This window comes from Odocoileus virginianus, chromosome 1 (assembly GCF_023699985.2).
Source record: "Odocoileus virginianus isolate 20LAN1187 ecotype Illinois chromosome 1, Ovbor_1.2, whole genome shotgun sequence".
Taxonomy (NCBI): Eukaryota; Metazoa; Chordata; class Mammalia; order Artiodactyla; family Cervidae; genus Odocoileus; species Odocoileus virginianus.
In genome coordinates this window covers 34,753,903-34,779,086 of record NC_069674.1, presented here as the reverse complement: position 1 = coordinate 34,779,086, position 25,184 = coordinate 34,753,903, and the positions used below count along the sequence as shown (strand labels likewise).

Below are 25,184 nucleotides of genomic sequence, written 5' to 3'. Positions count from 1 at the left end.
AGATCATTAGCAGATTTCAGGATATAGGTAAAACTTCAACATTTAGGGAAACTCAAACAAGCAATTCTACTTTATAAGAATAAAATGAGCAGAATGGAAATGTAGGAATAGTATTTCTCAGGGAGTCTCCTGACCCTATTTGGTTCCCTTTGGAAATACTCTTGCATCAAAACCATCTTGCATTTGTCGATGCTCATTTTGATATTTTTTGTTTTAACCAGAGAGAGTAAATTATAGTCATTTTCATGCCATGAGGAGGGAGGGAACCTTAACCTTGTTGGTAGATAGAGGGAGAACAGGAAAAAAGGAGGGAGTGGGAGGAAGTTGAGGAGACAGGTTTCTTAATCTTCTATAAAAATGTATTAAAGTTTGGGAAGAATGGCTGAAGACTGAATTTATTAATACTCTAGAGGGAAAAACATGTGTCCCTTTAATCCCCAGTACATATTGGTGACCACTTCCCATCTGCTGCATATGCTGAAAAAGACATAGTTCTTGTATAGAAACATTAACCAAGGATGAAGGATCTATCAAGATTGTGGTGACCTCTGCAAAGCCTACTATTTTTAGTATTAACATGAATCATTATTCTAAAGGCAGAAAGCATTATCTTTAAAGATTTTTTTTTGATGTGGACCATTTTTGATGTTTTTATTGAATTTGTTTACAATATTGTTTCTGGTTTATGTTTGGGGTTTTTGGCCATGAGACAGGTGGGATTTTAACTCCCAGACCAGGGATTAAACCCATGCCCACTGTGTTGGAAAGCAAAATCCTAACCACTGGACTGCCAGGGAAGTTCCTGAAGGCATTATCTTATAGCGGCATTCACTGAGGACCTTGACCTAGGAAATCTAGATTTGTTTTTTTCTGTGTATATATATTTCAAATCCAAAAAGATATTATGTATAGTATAAACTGAACTTTTTTTTTTTGGATTGGTGCATTATATTATAGTCATCTGACCATACTCAATTAGCATTACATCAATAGTAGACTACTAAAATGTTCTAGAAAGTATTCAAGCATTTTGGGCTTGCTTTTAAATTCTCTTGAAGAAAATCATAAAAGTCCTTATAGTAATTCATATATTCCCTGCTCGTTCATGGTGGAAATGGGTCTGTGTTTGAGCTTGAGGCTTAGCTTTTATCTTATTCCAGCTCCCAATTCTCTTTTTAATGCCAGACTTATTTTCCTAAAAGTTATTTGATTTGTGTTAGCTCAAAACCCTGGTTGAAGGGTCTGTGCATATGCTCTCATTGTTCACTGTGCTCCGCGTTGTCATGGATTTTGTGGTCTAGATTTTATGAACAGCTCAGTTAGGACAGGGAGGAAGGGAGAGGAAGGTCTAGCAAATGGGAATCAAGAGAACTCAGGGCTTTCCATGGACAAGTGGTAAGGAAAGCAAGGATTAGAAATACCCAGCAGGAAGAATGAGATGTGACTTTACCCTTTCCTTTCCAGATGGTTTATTTTGTTTCCTTTCTTACCAGCACTATGACAAGTAGCAGAAATGACTGCTGTGAATGTTGGGTGCTTTCCCGTCTGTTCACCGGAGTGCCTGCTAACGGCTGTGTTAAGGAATCCAGAGTAGGTCCCCAAGTAAAAGAAAGGTCTTTGGGTTCTCTCCTTCCTGTTCGTAAACTTGCCCACTAAGATACCATGCTTGTGGCCGATGTGCAGACTACGACAAAAAAATAACCCTGGGGCTGGTGGGGCCCAGATAACCAGCTTTGATCACATTTCAGCGAGTACAGATGTGGGAGCCGTAATGGAGGCACAATCTGAAATCAGACCTTCTCATACAGAGGGGAAGGGAATCTCACTTCTGCTCCCATCTCCAGGGCTTCTCAGGCCCCACTGAAATTCCGTGTAGCTCTCCATGCCCACCACCAGGTGACGGCCTATTTGGTGTAACACAGATGAGGATGGGGAGAGATATTGGGACGTTGAAATCTCTCCAGTTTGGAGGATCCACAGCCAGCGATTCTCATTGTTAGGATAATCCATTGTCTGGAAGCTAAAGTCATATCTTCATACTGATCTCTCCTCTGCCCAGGGGTCCTATGTGGCTGCTTTCATCTTTTTCTCTGCACAGAATCTAGTGCTTTGCACATAAGCTTTAAAACATTTGTCAAACTTGAAGCTGAATTAGTGACAGAAATGATCATTTGGAGCATGTTCCTAGAGCACGTTTTTATTTCTGGAATGGAAGAAGTGTTGAATAGTGTGTGAATATTTGTAAGCAGTTTCATGACACTTTTTAGGACATATGTCCATAAATAATTAAAAATTACAGAATAGAAGTTTTAAAAAAAGAAAGTCAATATGAAATGTACTCCTACAGTGTGTTAATGTGTGGATAAAATTTTTACTTATGGCAAGCCACATTTACATTCTGAAAAATTCTGCGATTTTCTTGAGCAGATATCCTAGAACTATTTCTTTGTAACACAGGTAACCATGATATAAAAAGGAATAATTGGTTGTTCTTATGTCTGATGGTGTTATTTAGGGCCTGCCTGCTAGCTTCCAAGCTGTTCTTCCACTTTCTCCACTGCAAATGCTTTGTTATGGTTGAACTATCCTTGCCTGCCCTGCCATCTCCATATGTTCAAGTCCCACCTTTGCTTAAGGTCAACTTACAAGATATTTCTTACCTAATGTCTGTCCAGTCTCCTCAGCCAGTCTCTCTTTCTCTGTGTACTCCAGAGTACATTTTTTTTGGTAGCCTATCCAATAGCTCTTGTTCCATTTTTTTTTTAGTATGACAGTTATTTTAGGTGTGCATCTATATCCTCATTAGGTTATAAAATGTTTAAAGGAAAGCAACCTGTTGCAGTCATTAAAGAAATCTTTGTTCTCTAGCACCTGCTAGGTGCTTGGTCAGTATATCTCTCCTTGTCACACATATCTCTGTATTCACCTTTTGTCTTAGATTTTACATGCCTCCTCCCTCATTCAATATTAAAGCCTCCCTTCATTGTCGTCTACTTTATCTCTTTAATCCTAATTTTTGGCAGCAAATAGCCCTTGGAGAGTGTCTCACATTGCCTGGACTTGATTCTAACCTGAGTTATCAAGACTAGAGAAAGGCTCTGGTCCCCTCTCTGGATTTTGAAGCTGCCCTAGTTCCATGCTACTCCATAATTATCAGCTGGTATGTACACGTCTTCTAAGAGCTTTATTTACTTTTAGTCACAATGTAGTAAGTCATTGTAATTATGCAGAATGTTATTCAGTCCTTGAATTCCAGTTACATTCTCCAATTTGTAGTTATTTTTTTCATGTATTATGTTTTAGAGCAAGCTCACTATTCTGTGATTAGATAATATTTTGACCATAGACATTAATATATTTCCAGGTGGCGCCAGTGTTAAAGAACCCACCTGCCAATGCGGGAGATGTAAGGAACATAGGTTTGATCCCTGGGTCAGGAAGATACCCTGGAGAAGGAAATGGCAACCTACTCCAGTGTTCTTGTGTGGAGAATCCCATGGGTGGAGGAGCCTTGTGGGCTACCATCCATGGGGTTGCAAAGAGTCGGACACAACTGAATCGACTTAGCTCATCAATTCATTAATTGATACCAGTTAATTTCTTCTAAGCAGCTTCTGAGAGAATTGTTGAGTCTTGTTGCTTGCATTTATACTTGGTTTCCAGTAAAGTTTGCACTCAACAATTGTACAATATATTTTAAGAAAATTCATAAATGCCTGTGTCTCTGGAAATAAAGTTTGCTGCTTTTTCTGGTTAACTCCAAGTTTCTGTGAGAATTCCGTAATACTGAAAGCCATCTTAGTGTGCAAATATTTTCCAAAATTTAAAATATTTCTTCTTAGTAACAACTTTTGAGGGAGTTCCTCAGTTATTTGATTGATCATAACCTGTGGGTACATGTTTAGAAAAATAATATATAACTGTGTCAATATCTGGTCTGCCTGCTGTGGTGAGTTTAACAGTTCTAATTAGGCAGTCTATCTCCTTGAACACACAATAGAGTAACTCTGATCCAAAAGATCAGAGTAGAGATCTATATAAACTCAAGTTAGTTGGCTTAAGGGAAATACATGGAAAATGGTACGTGTAATTGCTAGCTAGCTTTCTAATTTTACTTTGTTGAAAGGCAAAAGGTATTTGATTTGGTTTTCAGATCATAGGTGCTCTTGGGGATGCTGACAAGGATAGCTGGAAATTGGGCCATGAATCTTGAATAAAACTGTAGAAGCTGAGATGTCCTCTTTGATGTCTCTTCCTTCTGTGTACCACCCCCTACTGTCCAGAAATGTGATTTCAAAATGCACTCAATCTCCTGTCTATCTTGTATCTTTTGCATGAAGATTTGCAAAAGAAATTTTTAAAAATAAAGAAATCAATTTATGAAATCAATGCTAGTTTCTTAATGAGAGCTCCTGTAGCTACAAAGAGCTCAAAGCAAGGAAGCAAAAAATGTATGTTCCTGAGATCCTGCTGCTTTTACTTTTGAAAAACTCTCATCTTCCAACTGAACCGGAACCTGAACTTGTCAGAATAGAGCATTATTTCTTAGTAAACCAAGAGTGCCTGGAGTGTTGAGCAGCCTAATGTGGTCTTTGATCGTAAGTGGATTCAGACATTATTAGTCATCTGTTCATCAAGTTGCTGATTATGACTCCATTAAATCTCATCTCCTTGATAATCTAATTATCTTCTCAGTTTCAAAAATGATCACAAAATGTACTCACATGACTTTTAAGATTGAGTTAACCTGTCTGAACTCTGAGAAATTGAGCCAATTTTAATTTTGATGTGTTACTTAGCCTTTTCAGGAGAAAAAATAATGTCAGTAAAGGACAAAAATAATAATGTAACTCTGGCAACTTCTATAGGTTCATGATCACAGGCGAACAGATGGGACTTACTGTTGTGAAATCCCAATTTTTGAAGTTATATCTCTTCAGATCCAGGTTTCATACATCTGTTAGTGCTTTTGGCCTTCCACTTGGACTCCTTTTTAATCATCAACTCACAGTTTCTTAGTTAAAAAGGATATTTAATAAAAATTTTTCTGTCTTGTGGATGCTGCTTGCTTTTTTTCCCATTTTTAAAACAAAAGTTACCTCTAAAAATAAATCAGTATTACATTTACCATATTTTAACAAGTCAATTCAACAAAACATGGCTCTATTAATAGGTATTACATACCTGTTGCCTTAAGATGTTTAGCTTGACCTGTATAATCTTGCAAATAAAATGCACTGGATTTGGTTTTGCAAGTACACTCAGGGACACAGTGGTATATATTCCCTGAACAAAGGTGTCATGCACATGGTATTATAGTATGGGACATGGTGCCCCTGAATTTATAGACACTGTTGCCATGAGTTTAGTTAATTCATTCTGTGAATTGTATATACAATCTGGTGAAATTAATGTCTCACGTTTGTCTTCTTTCTTTCAGGCAAAAGTAACTGGGCAAAGTGAGCTAACAAAACTTTACCTCTGTATTGGCTCCTGAAGTCCTGGGCATAAGTATATATAATATCTTTTTAGTGCTTTGGAATTTAATGTACCTAAACAGTAAAAGACATGACCCTAATCTTCAAATGTTATTCATCATAGCTTAATGCAGTCCTGTTTTTAAGCCCAATGCCCAGAGACAGTTTGCCATAGTTGTAGGACTTTGAGACACTATTTTTGCGTGTCAGTCTGTGGTAGCTTTCCTTACCAGGAACCTGGCTCAACTTGTAGGAAATCTGTCCGTAACACTGCTTTGTGCTTACCAAAGTGCAGTAGGAAACTTTGACGTGGTAGTCTTTACAGTTGGTCCTTTGATACTGCATAGATTAATTCTTGAAAGTTTAAGAACAGCCGAGTCTGGGAGCTGTCCGGGGTGCTGAAGAGAGACTTATGTGAGAACTGCCCAAGAGCCCAACCTGTATGGATCTGGCCACCCTTCTCTGCCCTCCCCTCCCCTGAAGACATACAAACAAATAATTAAGAAACTGGTGTTTCTGAGGACCAATCTGATGTAAAACAACTTGGAAACACATTCAATTAGATATGGAATGTAATTTCTTTGTATTGGGTAACAGAGATACCTGAAACCTTGGTGGTGTGCCTGCCGCATTCTTTCTCCAGCTATTTAATTAGATTTTATACTTCAGTCTAATCCTTAGAGGCAGATTACCATGAGAGGTGCTCACAGGACTAGGGGAAGAAAGCAACAGCTTCAAGAGACCACTTAGCAAGAGAAAAAAGGGATTTTTTTTTTTTTTTAAACGAGGCGATGATTCTCAGACCTTTGTAAGCTTTTAAAACCATGAACACTTTTGCTTGCCTATTAATTCTTGGTGGCTTCATGATGAAACCCAAAATGACCCTGGGTTATTTTCCAGGACAGCCAGGAAAGAGAAGACTGGGGAGACAGCTTTCTTCTCCCCAGCCCTGTGAGGGCGTGACATCCAAGGGAGGGAGTGGGTGGAAGTAGCTTTAATGAGGAGGGAGAAACAAGTCACTCCCTCAGGCTGTGTGGGAAGAAAGTGAGGCCTGGGGGACCTTCTGGGCTTGAGAGGCAGCTGCTTCTGACACTGATAAATGATTCATTTGAAAAAATGAAGAACCTCTGAGTAACAGCAAGGCCATGTTATTATACTATATGCCAGGTGGGTGGTGAATCCTTCTTGGATCTTTTCCAAATAGGAGTATTAGTAGGCAATGCAGACAACTTAATTATAATAAGATTCACTTGCCCATAAACCCTGAGGAGAGTGTGACCAAGAGTTAAAATAATAATTTTATCTTGTCCTGTTGATAACAATATTAAGAAATAGCAGGAAAAATTCTCAAGGTTGTGGAATTTTGAATTTCTTTTCTGTACACATAAACATGCACAATACATAATTCAAGGATGAATTACTGAAATGGAAATTTTCAGAGGAATGTGGAATGAACTTTAGATTCAGTGAAATCTTAGCAGTGCTATAAGAATTTATTTCTCATTTAAACCTTACTTGTGATTCAGATAGAATAATGATGCAAGAATTTTATTATGCAATAGGTTTTGTGCAAAAGAACTACTCTGTGATATATTGTAGGTGAAAAATTTCTCTCCAGAGACTTATACTTTTTCGACTCAGGCAGAACTTTATATGAAATTCAATATGGTTATTACCAAATGCTTTATGAACCTTAATACTCATGGGAGAAATCAGGAATGTTAATAATTGGAGAAGAATAAAGTTATTTAAATTAGCTTCCAGTTTATCTAGTTAAATTGAACTCATCTAGTTAAGCCATTATTATATAGTTTGAACTTTCTTCCACACACAATATTTAACATTTCTCCTGGGATTCTTAATTTATTAAAAAAAATTTTTTTTAATTTTATTTTTTTTATTTTTTATTTTTTATTAGTTGGAGGCTAATTACTTTACAGTATTGTAGTGGGTTTTGTCATACACTGACATGAATCAGCCATGGATTTACATGTGTTCCCCATCCCGATCCCCCCTCCCACCTCCCTCTCCACCCGATCCCTCTGGGTCTTCCTAGTGCACCAGGTCCGAGCACTTGTCTCATGCATCCAACCTGGGCTGGTGATCTGTTTCACCCTAGATAATATACATGCTGTTCTCTTGAAACATCCCACCCTCGCCTTCTCCCACAGAGTCCAAAAGTCTGTTCCATACATCTGTGTCTCTTTTTCTGTTTTGCATATAGGGTTATCGTGAATTCATTGTATAGATTAGAACCTGAATATTTCATTGTCCTTCTAGTGCTCAAAGAAAAGGCAGAGACTTAGTAGTGGACTTAATTTGACATGCTTTATTCCTTAAATATTTGGGAAAAGAATGCCCTTCCACACTGTTCTTTTATTGTTTCCAGGTACTCTAGGCAGTCTTGGTAACTCAGAACCACCATTTACTCTGGTTGGCTTTGTATTACTTCCTGCAGGGAGAGCATCCTTCTGGGTGAGACATGAGGCCTGCCTTAGCTAAGTACTTCTTGCATTCTCCTAGGGAAGGAGCAGAACAGCAGTAGAGCAGAGCCCTAAAGCAGATGTCTGAAGACAGGAGACATCTGTGAAGTTCTGTTTCATCTCTATGCAGTTTTTCATTTTACATCATAACAAAGTGGCTTAGTGGTGGCAAAGTAATGATTTATCTGTTAGCTTCCTTCAACCTCAATAAATGGATGTTCCACAGAGATGTTTTAGGTTTATTTTGTGGCTATAAGTGACCTAGACAAACCATTAAGTACCCCCAAACTCTACACTTAACTTATTTTGAAAACTGTGGCCTTAGAGGAGTCATACCTTCCTAATTGCCCCTTTTAGGATGTAGGCTTTAGATCAGCCTGGTTCTAGATCTGCCTGGGTAGATCACATATCTGGAGATCACATATTATTTTCTCTAAATAATCTGCCATCTGTTGGGACAAATGATTCTGGCCTTGCTGTCCTCTCTCAGTACTATGCTACCTCTATCAATTACATGACTGCCTCTCAAACTCCATTTGCTAAGCCATTCACTTTGTTCATCATCTTTTCAACTTGAGTTCCTTTCTGAAGTGTTTCTGTAAATACCTTTAATGCTTTTCTGCTCAGTAACTCCACTGGCTTTTTTTTTTTTTATTGCTGTTATTGTTAGATTTCAACCTCCTCTGCCTTTCTGCATTTCCGCTCTTGATGGTGAACCATGGTATCAGGCTTTTTACGGTATTGCTGTGGTGTCAATACCTCGTTGGCTTTTAAGAGCAGGTTGGTTTCTCACTTATGAAAACGTACATAGACGTGTTCTTCATCTTCCCTTCACTCTGAGATCCAGGCTGGAGAAGCAACCCCAGCCCGGAACATTATGGGGTTCATATTAAAGGGGAAAAGACATGGTAGGAATATGCGATGGTTCTTACACCTTCTGCTCAGAAGTAGCCCATGGGCACTTCCACTCACATTTCATTAACCAAGTCAAGTCCTACAACCAAGCTTGATGTTGATGGGGCAGGAACTGTAATCCTCCCCTAAGCAGATCTGGTAGGGAGGCACAGTGTAGATGTGACAATAATAAAATCTCCCCCAAGATATCTTTTCAGTATTTTATACACTTAGAATCTTACACAGTACCTGTCACAAAATAGATAATCAACTGGAAAAGGCTTCCTTCTTTTTCCCTCAGATTCTCTTCATGTTCATGTTGGGGACCTTGGCTTAATCTACCTGTTTCTTCTCTGGATCCTTCTTATCTTCTACCTTTACCCAAGTGTTTATCATTAACATTCTTCTTCATTCTCCTTATCATTTGCCTACAGTTTTACACTATACTTTGATGTTTTGGAAAGCCACTATTGTTCAGTTTCTCCATCATGTCCGACTCTTTGTGACCCCATGGACTGCAGCACGCCAGGCTTCCCTGTCCTTCGCCAACTCCCGGAGCTTGCTCAAACTCATGTCCATTGAGCGGGTGATGCCATCCAACCATCTAGCATGCAGCAGTTTGCTTTCACACTGTATTTCTGAGTGGCTCAGAAGGACAAAGGAAACCTAGAGTTTCATATCCAGCCATAGTGAGCCACAAGAAAGGGAGTCAGTTGTTTAGAACTCTGATGATTTCTATGTTGCCATTCTGAATACCACCATTCATGTTGAAGGTTATATGTGCTAACAATTGACTTAACATTAAGCTTTCATCTAGTAATACCTGGATTTACAGAGTTGTAAAAATAGCTTGAGCTTAAGGCAGGTAAAGAAAACCTCACTAGAGTTTTACATAGACTTTAGAGAAATAATGTCACTATACCTGCATTATAACATCTAGGAAAATATTCTCTTCCAGAATTTATTTTGGAGTCCAGCATGGTCTTAAACACTTTTTTTTGGAGTTTATTTGTATTAATCACTATCTGTTTTTCAATGCACTGGGCATTTTATCTTTCCTTTATACTCCCAAACACTCTGGATGACTATTCAGAGTTAACACAATCTGCTTTGAGATGCAATTTTCCCTATAGATATTTTAGTTCCTCTACAAGACAGTAATTTACTGAAGGAAGTAGTTTTTTTCTCTTCATCCTTTCTTTTTTGGTTCAGTTCAGTTCAGTCGTTCAGTCCTGTCTAACTCTGCAACCCCATGAATTGAAGCACTCCAGGCTTACCTGTCCATCACCAACTCCTGGAGCTTGTTCAAACTCATATCCATAGAGATGGTGATGCCACCCAACCATCTCATTCTCTGTCATCCCTTTCTCCTCCTCCTGCCTTTAGTCTTTCCCAGCATCAGGGTCTTTTCTAAACAGTTGGTTCTTCGGATCAGGTGGCCAAAGTATTGGAGCCTCAGCTTTAGCATCAGTCCTTCTGATGAATATTCAGGACTGATTTCCTTTAGGATTGACTGGTGTGATCTCCTTGCCATCCAAGGGACTCTCAAGAGTCTTCTCCAACACCACAGTTCAAATGCATCAATTCTTTGGCGCTCAGTTTCTTTATCCAACTCTCACATCCATACATAACTACTGGAAAAACCATAGCTTTGACTAGATGGACCTTTGTTGGCAAAGTAATGTCTCTACTTTTTGATATGCTGTCTAGGTTAGTCATAGCTTTTCTCCCAAGGAGCAAGCATCTTTTAATTTCATGGCTGCAATCACCATCTGCAGAGTCCAAGAAAATAAAGTCTCTTACTGTTTCCACTGTTTCCCCATCTATTTGCCATGAAATGATGGGAACAGATGCCATGATCTTAGTTTTTGAATGTTGAGTTTCAAGCAAGATTTTTCACTTTTCTTTCACTTTTATCACAAGACTCTTTAGTTCCTCCTCACTTTCTACGATAAGGGTGATGTCATCTGCATATCTGAGGTTATATCTCCCAGCAATCTTGATTCCAGCTTGTGTGTCATCCAGCCCAGCATTTCACATGATGTACTCTGCATATAAGTTAAATAAGCAGGGTGACAATATGCAGCCTTGACATATTCCTTTCCTGATTTGGAACCAGTTTGTTGTTCCATGTCCAATTCTAACTGTTGCTTCTTGACCTGCATACAGATTTCTCAGGAGTCAGGTCAGGTGGTCTGGTATTCTCATCTCTTGAAGAATTTTCCATAGTTTGTTGTGATCCACACAGTCAAAGGCTCTGGATTAGTCAATAAAGCAGATGTTTTTCTGGAACTCTCTTGCTTTTTCTATGATCCAACGGATGTTGGTAATTTGATCTCTGGTTCCTCTGCCTTTTCTAAATCCAGCTTGAACATTTGGAAATTCTTGGTTCACATACTGTTGAAGCCTCGCTTGGAGAATTTTGAGCATTACTTTGCTAGCATGTGAGATGAGTGCAATTGTGCGGTAGTTTGAGCATTCTTTGGCCTTGCCTTTCTTTGGAATTGGAATGAAACTGACCTTTTCCAGTCCTGTAGACACTGCTGAGTTTTCCAAATTTGCTGGCTTATTGAGAGCAGCACTTTCACAGCATCATCTTTGAGGATTTGAAATAGCTCAACTGGAATTCCATCACCTCTACTAGCTTTGTTTGTAGTGATGCTTCCTAAGACCCACTTGACTTCACATTCCAGGATGTCTGGCTCTAGGTGAGTGATCACACCATCGTGGTTATCTGGGTCATGAAGATCTTTTTGTTTAGCTCTTCTGTGTATTCTTGCCACCTCTATCTTAATATCTTCTGCTTCTTTTAGGTCCATACTGTTTCTGTCCTTTATTGTGGACATCTTTGCATGAAATGTTCCCTTGGTATCTCTAATTTTCTTGAAGAGATCTCTAGTCTTTCCCATTCTATTGTTTTCCTCTGTTTCTTTGCCTTGATCACTGAGGAAAGCTTTCTTATCTCTCCTTGCTATTCTTTGGAACTCTGCATTCAGATAGGTATATCTTTCCTTTTCTCCTTTGCCTTTAGCTTCTCTCTTCTCTCAGCTATTTGTAAGGCCTCCTCAGACAACCATTTTGCCTTTTTGCATTTCTTTCTCTTGGGGATGGTCTTGATCATTGCCTCCTGTACAATGTCATGAGCCTCCATCCACAGTCATCAGGCATTCTGTATATCAGATCTAATCCCTTGAATCTATTTGTCACTTCCACTGTATAATCACAAGAGATTTGTTTTAGGTCATACCTTAATGGTCTTGTGTTTTTCCCTACTTTCTTCAATTTAAGTCTGAATTTTGCAGTAAGGAGTTCATGATCTGAGCCATAGTCGGTTCTTGATCTTGTTTTTGCTGACTATATAGGGCTTCTCCTTCTTCAGCTGCAAAGAATATAATCAATCTGATTTCAATATTGACCACGTGGTGATATCCATGTGTAGAGGTGTCTCTTGTGTTGTTGGAAGAGGGTGTTTAGTATGACCAGTATGTTGTCTTGGCAAAACTCTGTTAGCCTTTGCCCTGCTTCACTTTGTACTCCAAGGCCAAACTTGCCTGTTACTCCAGGTATCTCTTGACTTCCTACTTTCCCATTCCAGTCCTCTATGATGAAAAGGACATCTTCTTTGGGTGTTAGTTCTAGAAGGTCTTGTGCTGCTGCTGCTGCTGCTGCTGAGTCACTTCAGTCGTGTCCAACTCTGTGCGACCCCATAGACGGCAGCCCACTAGGCTCCCCCGTTCCTGGGATTCTTTAGGCAAGAACACTGGGGTGGGCTGCCATTTCCTTCTCCAGTGCATGAAAGGAAAGGTGAAAGTGAAGTCGCTCAATCGTGTCCGACTCTTAGCGACCCCATGGACTGCAGCCTACCAGGCTTCTCTGTCCATGGGATTTTCCAGGCGAGATTACTGGAGTGGGTTGCCATTGCCTTCTCCTAGAGGGTCTTCTAGGTCTTCATAGAATCATTCAGCTTCAGCTTCTTTGGCATTAGTGGTTGAGGCATAGACTTGGATTACTGTGATACTGAATGGTTTGCCTTGGAAATGAACAGAGATCATTTTGTCATTTTTGAGATTGCACCCAAGTACTGCGTTTCAGACTGTTTTGTTCACTATGAGGGCTACTTCATTTCTTCTAAGGGATTCCTTTTTGGTAAATTCTAACAAATGCTTGTTGAAATGAATATGACCATTATAGTTACTATATTAGTGGGTGTATTATTAACTATCGAGTTAGAGTTATACAATAGCTGTAATCGTATTAATTTTCAAGGTGGAGTCATTCTATCTGCTAGTTCTGTGTACTTCTGTTCAATGACTGTGCAGTTAAAATACACTTTTTTGATGTGTTTCCTTGCAGTGTCATAGACAATACTGTTGGTGGCCAGCTATATGCCTTTAGTAGCTACTTTTTCTGAGCCCACTGGATGACTTGTAGTTGCCAACAGCAGAACCCTTTGATTGAGGTCTTACTGTGGTTCCTGGAGACCTGTCTGCCCCTGTGTGGATTAATGGGGAATTCATGTTCCCCAGAATCAGGCTTCGGGGTCCTTGCTAGCTCAGCTGGTAAAGAACCTGCCTGCAATGCAGGAGACCCTGGTTTGACATCTGGGCTGGCAAGATCCTCTGGAGAAGGGATAGGCTACCCACTCCAGTATTTTGGCCTGGAGAATTCCATGGACTATTCCATGGGGTCACAAGAGACGGACATGACTGAGCGACTTTCACTTTCATTTTAAGAAGCAGCCATTAGCCAATGTCCAACAGGAGATGATATTAAATGCCCCAACTCACTTGCCCCTTGGTGAGGATGTCTGTAGGGTGTTGGAGTCTGTCTCCTAGAGTTCCCTAGTTGAATTAAGGCAGGACTGCCCACTGTGGAAACTTGCTTCTTAGTGCACCTTGAGTTACCTCTCTTTCCCTCCCTGCCTCATTTCTCCACGCTACCATTAACATTTCCTGAGTAACTCCAGACCAGAATCTAATCCTAGTCTTAGAGTCTTTGAGTTTCTAAATACATTCCAAACCAAAACAAGTATTCATAGGCCAAAATTTACAATTTAACAATTTCTCTATTTTGGTGATGTCCAGTAGGAATATAATGCATACCACATTCATAATTTAAAATTTTCTAGTAAAAATTTTACTTTTAAAAAGTAAAAAGATGCTGTACACTTGAAACTAACACAGTATTATAAACCAGCTCGTGTTTGATCCCTGGGTCGAGAAGATCCCCTGGAGAAGGACGTGGCAACCCACTTCTGTATTCTTGCCTGGAAAATTCCTCAGACAGAGAAGGCTGGCAGGCTATACAGTCCATGGGTTGCAGAGAGTCGGACATGACTGAGCGACTGAGCATGCATGATACTTCAGTTTAAGAAAAACTGAAAAGAGTTACAATGAATCTTAATAATATAGTTTAATGCATTATCTCCAAAATGTTATATTAATCTACAGTCTATCTAGAATATATTAATGATATATGTATATATATATGTGTGTGTGTGTGTGTATGTTTTTGGTACTAAATCTCTGTAACCTGGTAAGTATTTTATACTTACAGTACATCTGCATTCTGGCTAGCTACATTGTAAACACGTGACAACCTTGGGCTAGTAGCTACCATATTAAACAGTGAACAGTGGTGGTAAATTTTCTACCTTGTAACCTGTGTGTCAAAATTGAGAGACTCACTAGCTCTTGAATGTATAGAAGGCTGTATGGTGGGTCACAGTTTCTATTCTTAGCAAAGTCTTATTCCCTCTTAAGCTGAATAAAATCTCTGTAAGTATCTAGAGTAATGGATATCTTGTTCAGTCTGAATTCACATATTTATTTTCTTTCAAGAATGAGCTTCTGGTAAAAATACTCTCATGTTTGCATGCAAAATGTAAACAAGATGTTGAAGATCTCTGTGTTTGTGTGTTTTCAGGCCGAGGGTACCAGACTTCAGCGAGAACTCCGAGGATACTTAGCAGCTATCAAAGGTAATGTGTATGGGTTGTTTACTGCATGTTACCAAGCACAGGTTGTTCTTGGAATTCAAGAGTGACAGGATCGAGTGTTAATTAGAAAGCCATTTGGCTTTCTGGCAGGATGGGTACTGGAGCACAGGTGTTCCATTCTACCTACTCCCCAGTTCCCATTGAAATGATAATCAGGTATATAAGGAAAATAAGTTTCCTTATGCTGGAAACTAGGAATAAGTGCCTCCCATGTGCCAGAGCTTTCTAGGAAGAGTTGTTAGACAGAGTGAGCTGCAGACCTTGTTTAAGAAAAGCTGCAGCTGGTTTCATCCCAAGGGAGAGTATGTCCCAAGAGTTGGACGCTCTTAGACTTGCACATAAGCCCTCTAGCAGGAGCGGGCAAGGGATGACAGCAGCATTAACATGAAACATGGCCCTGAATTGCCTATGACTTGTGGGGACCGGCTGCACCTGCAACCCTGCCACTGTAGGGGGAAAGAGGCTCTGCTGTTGTTTCTAGTCTCTTGATATTCAAGGCAAGGAAATAAGGCTAGTGGTGGAGAGTGAAGAGAGGAATCAGGTTGGGTACTCTATTTCTGCCTCCGGAGATATCCAGTTGCTGGCACTGGGTCAGATTCAAGTGCACCCACGGTGCGTGATAAGGCAGATTTTGAGATTAGTGGGGAGAGAATGGATCATCTGACAATGAGTCTTGGGTAAACTGGCCAAACACTCAGAAAAAAAGTGAGATTCCCAACCTCACTCTTTATTCTCTCCTTCTCATTTCCAAATATAGTGAAGATTTAAATATGTAGACAAAGAGATGCGCTCAAGTCCCAGAATAAAATACAGTAGACTTTATCTCCAGTCTCCGGTGACAGGGTCTTTACAAGGCTCCCCCAGAAGGCAGAAATTGGAAAGGGCAAGTTTGAGAGATTTGACCTCATTAATGTACACAATGTTTAAAAAATTATTTTGGCAGCATATTTTAATCAAAGTGAGCCAGGATATAAAGAGCTCAGTCAGTAAGCTAAATGAAGATTAGTGGATCAAAAGAAAAACTGAGTAGAACATATGGAGAGAAAATTAATATAAGAAGATCTGTAGATGGGTAATAAATGTAAAAAGTGCTTGTCCTGAGTATTCAAAGAATATAAAATGATATCAAAGGGAGAAGATGTTATTTTTCTTCTAAGTGTTCAAAGACATAAAAAGTTTAAAAAAAAAAGACTCAAAACAAAGCTGTAATGCCTAGCATTGGCAGAGCTGTGGGAAATGGACTCCTTTTGTACACTTCTGATAAGACTGCTTTCCTGAAGAGGGATTTGGCAAAGGCTTTTATATGTGATTTTTGATTTTGTGTGTGTGTGGGGGCATGCCTTTTGATACACTAGTTTCATTTCCAAGAACTTATTCTTAACAGTTTCAATGTATGGATGTATGAAATTGATTACAAAGTTATAGCTACATAATGAAACTCTTAATAAAAATTAGTCATAAAAATCAAAATTAGTGGAAGTAATTTTTAAACTAAGATGTATTTAAGCTTTTATTATTTTATAAACCAGTCATATAATTTCAATTCACCTGACAACTCTATGAGGCAGGTACTTCATTTATCTTCATTTTATTGTTAAAAAGCCAGGCATAGAAGGGTCAAATAGCTTGTCTAGGGTCATGGGCTTACTAAATAGCAGGGGTGAAATGCACCATCTGGTCTCTGAGTTTCCTGAGACCTTGCTTTTCCCTTGTACTGTCTTTGAACTATATAGCCATCAGTATTGCATTGTTTCATAATTCGAGTTCATTTGTACAATGGAGTAATGGCAACTTACATCTGTTGCTTTTTAATGAGAGACCCAGGTTCGATCTCTGGGTCAGGAAGATCCTCTGGAGAAGGAAATGACAACCCACTCCAGTACTCTTGCTTCGAAAATCTCATGGACGGAGGAGCCTGGTAGACTACAGTCCATGGGGTCGAAAAGAGTCGGACACGACTGAGCTACTTCACTTTACTATGTGGTAGGCTATGTACTAAGTGTTTTAGGCATGTTACTTCTTCGTCACCACCCATCACAGGCTAAGTAACATTAGCCTTACCTTGCATTTGTAAAGAAGTAAGAGGATTTAACCTCCGCAATTCACAGAGGTCATAATTAACTGCTCTAAAAAAGTTAACCTCAAATATTTATAACAGTTTGGTCAGAAAATAGAAGGCACTCTAGGTAATTCTTTCATTGCTGATTCAAGATTTTAACATAAGAAGTCATACAGTTTTGAGTATAGGATTTTCTCTTTGTTAGCTCATTTTTAAAAGTGGATACTTTTGTTACATGAATGAGTGAATTGGATCTCTCTTCCAAGACAATGTATTTTGGTCTATTTTATTGCCCTAGTATGGAGAATGCTATTTAAAAAGACTGGCTTATTTTTTTTTTCCTTAATGTGGTCTGGAGGGAGAATCCACTGTGAGAAGACTTGTCTCCAGGGAGACATTGGGTGCAGCATCGAAGAGACTCTTCCATCAGTCTGTGCCCTGCATCCCACTTCTAATGGTGACATCCACATATGTAGGAGCAAGGACTGTCCAGTAGCTCTTCCCCACACATTTTGCTGATTGAATGACTAACGATATTCTCTGAGAGAGATCTCTGTTTAAATGACTCTGGAAGAGGCTGGTTGGAATGAGTTTTTAAACAGTTTACTACAGAGTTTATCAGAACCCTTAACCCTTAATCTAATCTCCCATAGGCCTGTGGCGTGGGCAGCATTTTCCACTGATTTAATTATAGAATGCTTTTTTGCTTCTCGAAGTCTTAGAAAGAATCAGCATTCCTTGGAGCATATTTTCAGTTTTGGGAACACACTTAAAGATAAGGGTTATGCATTAAGTAGATTATAATTTGCTTTTTCAAAGTGCTTTCATGGCCCATTTTTCTGGTTTTCACAAGAAGAACTCTAGCTAACTAATGGAGCAGTTTAATACAGGCAGCATTACAGAGAATGAGATCTCACCCAGTAGAGTGATGAGTCCTGGGTCCATTTTGAGAGGCAGCTATGGGATAATCCAAGCCCGTTGACTGCCTCATTTGTAAAATGTGCCAGATGTTCCTGAGCTATAAAGCGCTCCAGTTGCTCTCGGAAGTCCCCCCACATCTCTGCTACGGGCATTCTATGAAATTGGATTCAATGAGCTCTACTCTTTATTATCCCTAATCTCTGGGTGGCATTCACTCCTGTGGGGCTTTGTTGTTTCTGCTGATGGCTTGGACTTTGTAGGAGATCTTATGCTCTCATTGATTTTAGTAGCGAACATTGCATGGAGTCTCAGTTATAGGCCTGACACTGTTCTAGAGGACAGAGATGCAGAGATGAGTGAGACACAGTGTTTGCTCTTCTGGGGCTTGTGACAGAGAAAGCTAATAAACAAAAGGCCAGATACGCAGGGAAATGTGTCGTTTAAGAGAGGCGTGCTCTGTGCTATCCAGCAAAGGAGAGTCCTCCCACCTTAGCTGAGGGCTGGGAGACCAGGTCAGGAACGGTCCTTCTGCAGAACTTATCCTGAATGAACCCAAGAGGGGGGCATCCATGGTCCCCAGGTGATCAGATATGCCAGGGGAAGAGGTCGATGTTGGAAAGACTATCCAGGTAGAAGAAATCTTGGGTTTTATTCTGTCAGTGGAGAAGGGCGTCCTTAACATTCTTTTAGGTGAGGGAATGAGTCACATGATCAGATTAGCATTTTAGAAATAATTAGTGTAATGGTATGAAATACAAACTAGAGGAAATGAAACTGTAGACTTTTTAGAAGTCTAGGCTAATAGTTTACTAATAATTATAGTTCACATTTATTGAACACATGTGTGCCAGGTACAAACATAAGCTTTTTATGGCTCATTTCATGTATTATTCCCATAACATGTGGTGTGTACTATAATTTATTATTGATGAATACTTTGGAAAACAGGTCTAGGATGCTCCAAATTTTTGGTGAGAGGGAAATGGTTCCCATCCAGTAGTAAGATGATCATTCTTCTATGTATGAATCTTGATACTTGTCTTATAGTTTGGAAAACCACTAATCTTTTAAGAAAATACTCCCTTCTCCAGGGGATCATCTGGACCAGGAATTGAACCCAGGTCTCTTGCCTTGCAGGTGGATTCTTCACCATGTGAGCCACCTGGAAAGCCCAAGAAAATATTGGCTATTAGATATTATTAAATGCCACTTAGCATCTATTATGCTTTAATATTGCCAAATTACTTTGAAGGAAACTTGGGTTTTAGCTATGTTTTTTCCTCTTTTGCTCTGCCACCAGAGGAAATTCTAAATCTATGCCAATCTTTTTGTCTTTTAAGAGCAAGACTTGTGTTTTGTTCACCTGTCTATCTGTCAGAGTATTTCCTATGGAGGGTTGTAGAAACAGCTTTTTGTCAAAATAATTTCTTTCCAAATTACCCACACCGCTACTTATCCACACAGCAATTAGTAGTTATTTTGGGCTGATAATAGACATATTTACTGCAACATTGTGTGTTTTTGCCTCAAAGAGTAAGATCTTATAGAATTTTATTTTAAACTTAAGTCCCAGTTTCATTTTGCACCATAACGGTTTTTGTTCTGCAATACCATCATGCATCTTTCTTCCTCTTGAGGCATTAAGAACTTGTCTATGTGGCTGTTGATAACTTCCATCTGACTCGAAGAATTAAAAGGAAACTTCACAAGCCTTTTGCCATCTGAATGATAGAGTTCTAACTAGTGACTCACTTTTGGTGTGATTTTGAGGGATGCATTTCTTAGTATTTGTTTGCTTAGGGTTCGGGTTAAACATGGACATTCAAGATAAATATTCCTGCCACATATGGTCAGCAGTGACCACATGTGGAGACCACATCACAAGAAAAAGATTCTTCCTTGCTTGGACTCAGAGTGCTAGAGGATGGATGAAGGTTTTTGGATTACTTTTTGTAGCTCAGTGGGAAAAGGATCCGCCTGCAATGTAGGAGACTCAGGAGACGTGGGTTTGATACCTGGGTTGGGAAGATCCCCAAGAGCAGTAATTGGGAACTAACTTCAGTATTCTTGCCTGGGAAATCCAGTGGACAGAGGAGCCTGGCAGGCTACAGTCCCAAGGGTCACAAAGTGCTGGACATGACTAAGCACACACACAATGCAACACTTGCCTGTCTCTACACCTATAAGACTAGTTCATCAGTGTCCCCAGAGAACTGAGTCATCACTTCTTTCCCACAGTACCCTGCTGGGCTTCCTCTTGTGGTTGTCAAGTCATTTCAGCTGGTGTGGGTTGTTTGTGCTCCTCATGGTGAAGGGCGTCCTTAAACATGTTCAGTGATATGCCCTTTATGGAGAGAGGGTCACAGGCTTTCACACTTCATGTGGCTACAAAACACATTCATACCTTTTGTGTGCAAAGGCCAAATAGGCATCTGCATCTTAGCAGGCGAAAACACGGGGGATTGTCTGTCCCCTAAAGTGAAGTGAAACAAAAGTCGCTCAGTTGTGTCTGACTCTTTGTGACCCCTATGGACTATACAGTCCACGGAATTCTCCAGGCCAGAATACTGGATCCCCTTCTCCAGGGGATCTTTCCAACCCAGGGATCGGACTGGGGTCTCCTGCATTGCAGGAAGATTCTTTACAAAATGAGCTATCAGGGAAGCCCCTCTAGAGAGAGGAAATGTATTGTGAAATACCAGATTAGATGTTGACTCTTTTTTAGAGGGTGGGGCTAATATTTTATTTTACTTCTTAAATAATTTATTGAAATATATTTGATTACAATGTTGTTAGGTTCAGCTGTACAGTAAAGTGATTCAGTTATATGTATATACACATATATGTGTGTGTATATATATACACACTTCTTAATATTCTTTTCCATTATAGATTATTACAAGATATTGAATATATTTGACTGTGCTATATAGTAGGATCTTGTTGGTCATCGATATATGTGAAGTCGTGTGTATATGTTAGTCATAAACTCCTAATTTGTCCTCCCCACCGCCTTTCTCCTTTGATAACCATAAGTTTGTATTCTAAGTCTGTGAGTCTGTTTCTGTTTTGTAAATAAATTCACTTGTGTCTTTTTTTTAGATTCCACATATAAGTGATATCATATATTTGTCTTTCACTTAGTCTGATCATCTCTAGGCCATTCCATGTTGCTGCAAATTGCATGATTTCATTATTTTGTGTTACTGAATAATTTTCCATTGTGTGACTCTTGTACATATTGTTTGAGGATTACTTTGATCATTTCATACATCTTATTTTTATTTATAATTTCATTTTCTAGAGGAGAGAAAAATTTATTGCAAGCACCAAGCAAGGAGAATGGGTAGCTTGTGTTCAAAAACCTCAAACTCCTCAGACATCTTCTATTTTGACTTTTTTCCTTCACTGTTGACCCCAAAACTGACTGCTTTAAATCCACCAAACACATGGTTGAATTTAGAGTGTTGCAGCTTTCAGTTTCACAAAAAACTTTCCCTCTTTGATTCTTTGGCATTGAGTTTATGAGATGTGTCTTTTTTTTTCTAATGATGGCACTCTGGTTTTTCTCTCCTCTCCTTCTATCCAGCCCCATTTCATATCTCCTAGTGACAAAGACCAAGGCACCAACTTAGCCAGAGCTCACCTTCTAGCTATGAGGGAGAGTCTGGTGCCAAAGTGGCACTTCTCCAGGTCTCCAGCCAAAGACTCCGCCTTGTCTGTTCCCAGCCCTCAGTGGTCACCACTGTAGTCCATAGTTTTCCCTCCATGTTTTGAAGGCGGGGCAAAGGGGAGATTGAAACAGACTTAGTGATACTTTATATCACCATGTTACACTGGGAAACTTTGTATCTTTACTATTGTTAATAACCATATTTTTGCAACATACCAAATTATACCAATAATTAAAATTCTGACCCATAGACAGAAGAACTTGAAGTTCTCTGAGGCTTCTAACTTAAAACTGTATATATATAACTTGATAATATTGGAAAAAGAAATTTTTTTAATTAAAAAGAAATTTTTTTATTTAAAAAAAAATTTTTTTAAATTTAGGCCACTTAAAACATTTCAAATATTATACCCTACAATCCTATTGATTGTGCTTCTGTGTGCTTAAAAAAAAAAAAAAGCTTTATTTCTAACATTCAAATTCATTTAGGATTAATTCCTAGGACTCTTGTCATTTTATAGAGAAGAGCTCTAGGTGTCCTGTACATTTATGGTTTCATGTCATTTAACAAGTGACAGCACACCTAGTAGGACATATTGTTTTCAGAATACAGTGCCTTGTTTATTTTTTTTTTTTTAAGATCCTGTATCTCTCACTGTTATTGTAAATACAAGAAGGTGCGTGCTGTAATCAGAATCAGGAAAGATGTGACTACAGATGCAAATAACAGTTGTACCTGCCCAGTTTTTTCTTAAACATTTAGCAAGTGTTCAAGATTTTCCCTCTCACTTAGAGAAGTAGGGGAAGGAGGAAGAGACTTTTCACCCACCTCTCTCTAACGGGAATTGCTTTTCTCCAATGCTAGGCATGCAAGAGGCTTCCATGAAGCTCACCGAGTCGCTGCATGAAGTCTATGAGCCTGACTGGTATGGGCGTGAAGATGTGAAAATGGTTGGCGAGGTGAGAGCTGGTCACAGCGCTCGGGAGGCCCAGGATGGCTTCCCTGCGGGTCCCACCGTGTCCTACTCACTCAACTTATCCCCTCTCAGCACTTCATACCCTCATCAGGAGGGGACACCGTGTACCCAGAAGGCGCTGTTCAGTTCTGCCATCCAGATTGATCCTCACTCATAGTGAGGAGTGAACATGATGATAAAACCACTTGGGTAGAAAGCTGTGTGTTAAAGATTGTTTTTCTTCAACATGAGAGTAGCACTTTTCTGCCCCTTACTACACTTCTTAGCCTATTTCAGCAGGAGAATTGGCTCATGACTTGATTTTATGTTCTGCCTCTCCTTCCCCATCCCTCCTTGAAAGCAGGTGCAGGAGCTGAGAACAGCATCTGTTTCAGTTTACTGCTGGCTGGTCCATTCGCCAGTCTGCAGGACTGAGGACAGAGCTTGCGAGTAGAAATTTAACTAATGAAATACTTTATCCTAAGACATGTCTTAACACTTAAAACACACTGTCTAGCCCAGGGCTGTCTGGCTCTGGGAAGCAAGAAAGGAGTTACTATTGCTTTGAGGAAGGCAGAATACGATGTGACATTGGGTGAGTTCTCTAATCTTCTTTGGCTTCAGTTTCCTGCAAAGTGAGAGTATTAATTTTACCTCCTAATAATACACTGAAAGCCTGTGTATTCACACCCTCAACCTAATGCACAGTGCATGTGATTGTCACAGACATTAGGAATCCTGCTGTCAGGAGTTTTCTTATGACCAAGTTCTTTGTTAAAACAAAGAGTGGTTGTTTGTCATGCTTCACGGGAGCTTGTTGCTTCTCATGAGGCATGGAAGACCTAAGAGATGTGACCTCCACAACCCACAGGAAGGTCTGGTAGGTGACATGCTGATCATTTCTGCAGCCTTTGGAAAGATGGGTTAACAACTCGCCTGGGCTGCTCCCTGAAAATTCTGACACCCCCATGTTGATCACAAATCATAATCTTGTTATGACTGTGATAGAAACTGAGATTATTTTTTTAATGAATAAGGCTCTTGTTAACTCTGTTAACTTCTTTTGAAACCTTTCAGGATGTGAATTGGGCAATATCAGTCTCCACACACTATTTTTCAATGCTGTTTTGAGTAATTACATCTCACATTTCTTAAATATAAAGACATTGCTTCAACAGCATGTTTTAAAGGTTTAACTCATTTTGTAAATTTCTGATTAGAGGTGTAGCATTTAAAATTCATTATGAAAAGGAGACTTTTTAAGGGAATGATAGAAGCTTGCATAAATGGCTTTTCAGAACACTGTTACAATTCTGTGTGTGGCAAATGCCACTACTTGACCTTTATTCCTAAGGAAACAGCTGATATCTTACCTTGGTCCTTGTGGCTGCCAGAATTTTGGGAATCTTCAGTTGCTGACCCAAATATGAGCTCTTTTGAAGGTGAAGCAGCTGACACTGCATGTTCAGAGGGTCTGCTCAGATAGAATATAAGCCTTTTTGTATAGTGGATTTAAATTTTTTGGTTGCATAAAATTCTCCAATAAGGATCTATAACAATTAGAACTGGGTTTTAAAAGGTGAAAAAGAAAAAGAAGCAAATCAACCATTACAAAGTGGTTTTCAACAAGACAGAAACTTCTCTCCCATGGCGGACATTGAAGGTTGGCAGCCCGTGCGCGGTGGGGGGACCCACGACCATCAGGGGCCTGTCTTTGCATCTCTGATGCCATCTCTACTTTCAAGTGACTGTCTGAGCTCTGGCTATCAGCACTCATTTCTGTCTTCCAGTGACAGGAAGGAGGAAGCATGGAGGACAAACCTCCCTTTAAGGACATTGCCTTTAAGTCCATCCTTTTGGCAGAATTTAGTCTCATGGCTACTCTAGCTTGCAGTGGAGACCGATAAATGTGGTCTGTGTCCTGGGAGGCCATGAGTCTGGCAGAAACTGGAGGTTCTGTTACTAAGGAGAAAGAAAGGGTAGATGGTGTCAGGAGACCCCAAATGTAGTGATGGGAAGAATAAGGAGTGATGTTCTTGCACACTTGCTATGTGCTTGGGATTCTGTGAAGCACTTTATGTTGTCAGTTCCCTTGATTGGGTAAACTGAAACTCATTCTAAAGCCACACAGCTGGGACATGAACCCTGTTCTGGTGAGGCAGCCTGGTGTCAGAGACAGATTGTGGGCTTCACATTCAAGGGTTGAACCCAGACTCTGTCATTTACCAGCTACATGACCTAGGCCAGGTTATATATCATCTCTGAGCTTCAGCATTCTCTTCTACATAAAGGCAACAGGAAGACTTTACTCATAAGAATATTGTGAGAATTAAATCACACACAGAGACAAGTAAAGTGTTTAACCAACTGCCTTGATGTTTATGGGTTGCAAAGACTTGGACACAACTGAGCCACTAATACTTTCACTTTGGGGCTTCTTTAGTGGTTCAGATGGTAAAGAATCTGCCTGAAATGTAGGAGACCAGGTTAGATCCATGAGTTGCGAAGATCTCCTGGAGAAGGGCATGGCAACCCACTCCAGTATTCTTGGCTGGAGCGTTCCATGGACAGAGGAACCTGGCTGGCTATAGTCCGTGGGGGTCACAAAGAGTCGGATGTATCTGAGCAACTCTGACTTCACACAGTGACAGTAGTAGTTATAACAATACTAATATCTGATAGTTGCTGTGTTTATCATAACTGCTGCGCCATGCCTGGTAGGG

At 39.7% G+C, this 25,184-nt stretch overlaps 1 protein-coding gene across 2 annotated transcripts in view; it reads left to right on the top strand.

Moving 5' to 3' along the window:
* Positions 1 to 25,184, top strand: part of AMPH (amphiphysin) — a 211,193-nt gene that overhangs the window by 104,199 nt on the left and 81,810 nt on the right. For both annotated transcript variants that reach the window (XM_070466607.1, XM_020892153.2), the window contains exons 3-4: positions 14,780 to 14,834; positions 22,371 to 22,465. In XM_070466607.1, the coding sequence (XP_070322708.1) occupies positions 14,780 to 14,834; positions 22,371 to 22,465 (150 nt within the window). The remainder of the gene's footprint in view (positions 1 to 14,779; positions 14,835 to 22,370; positions 22,466 to 25,184) is intronic.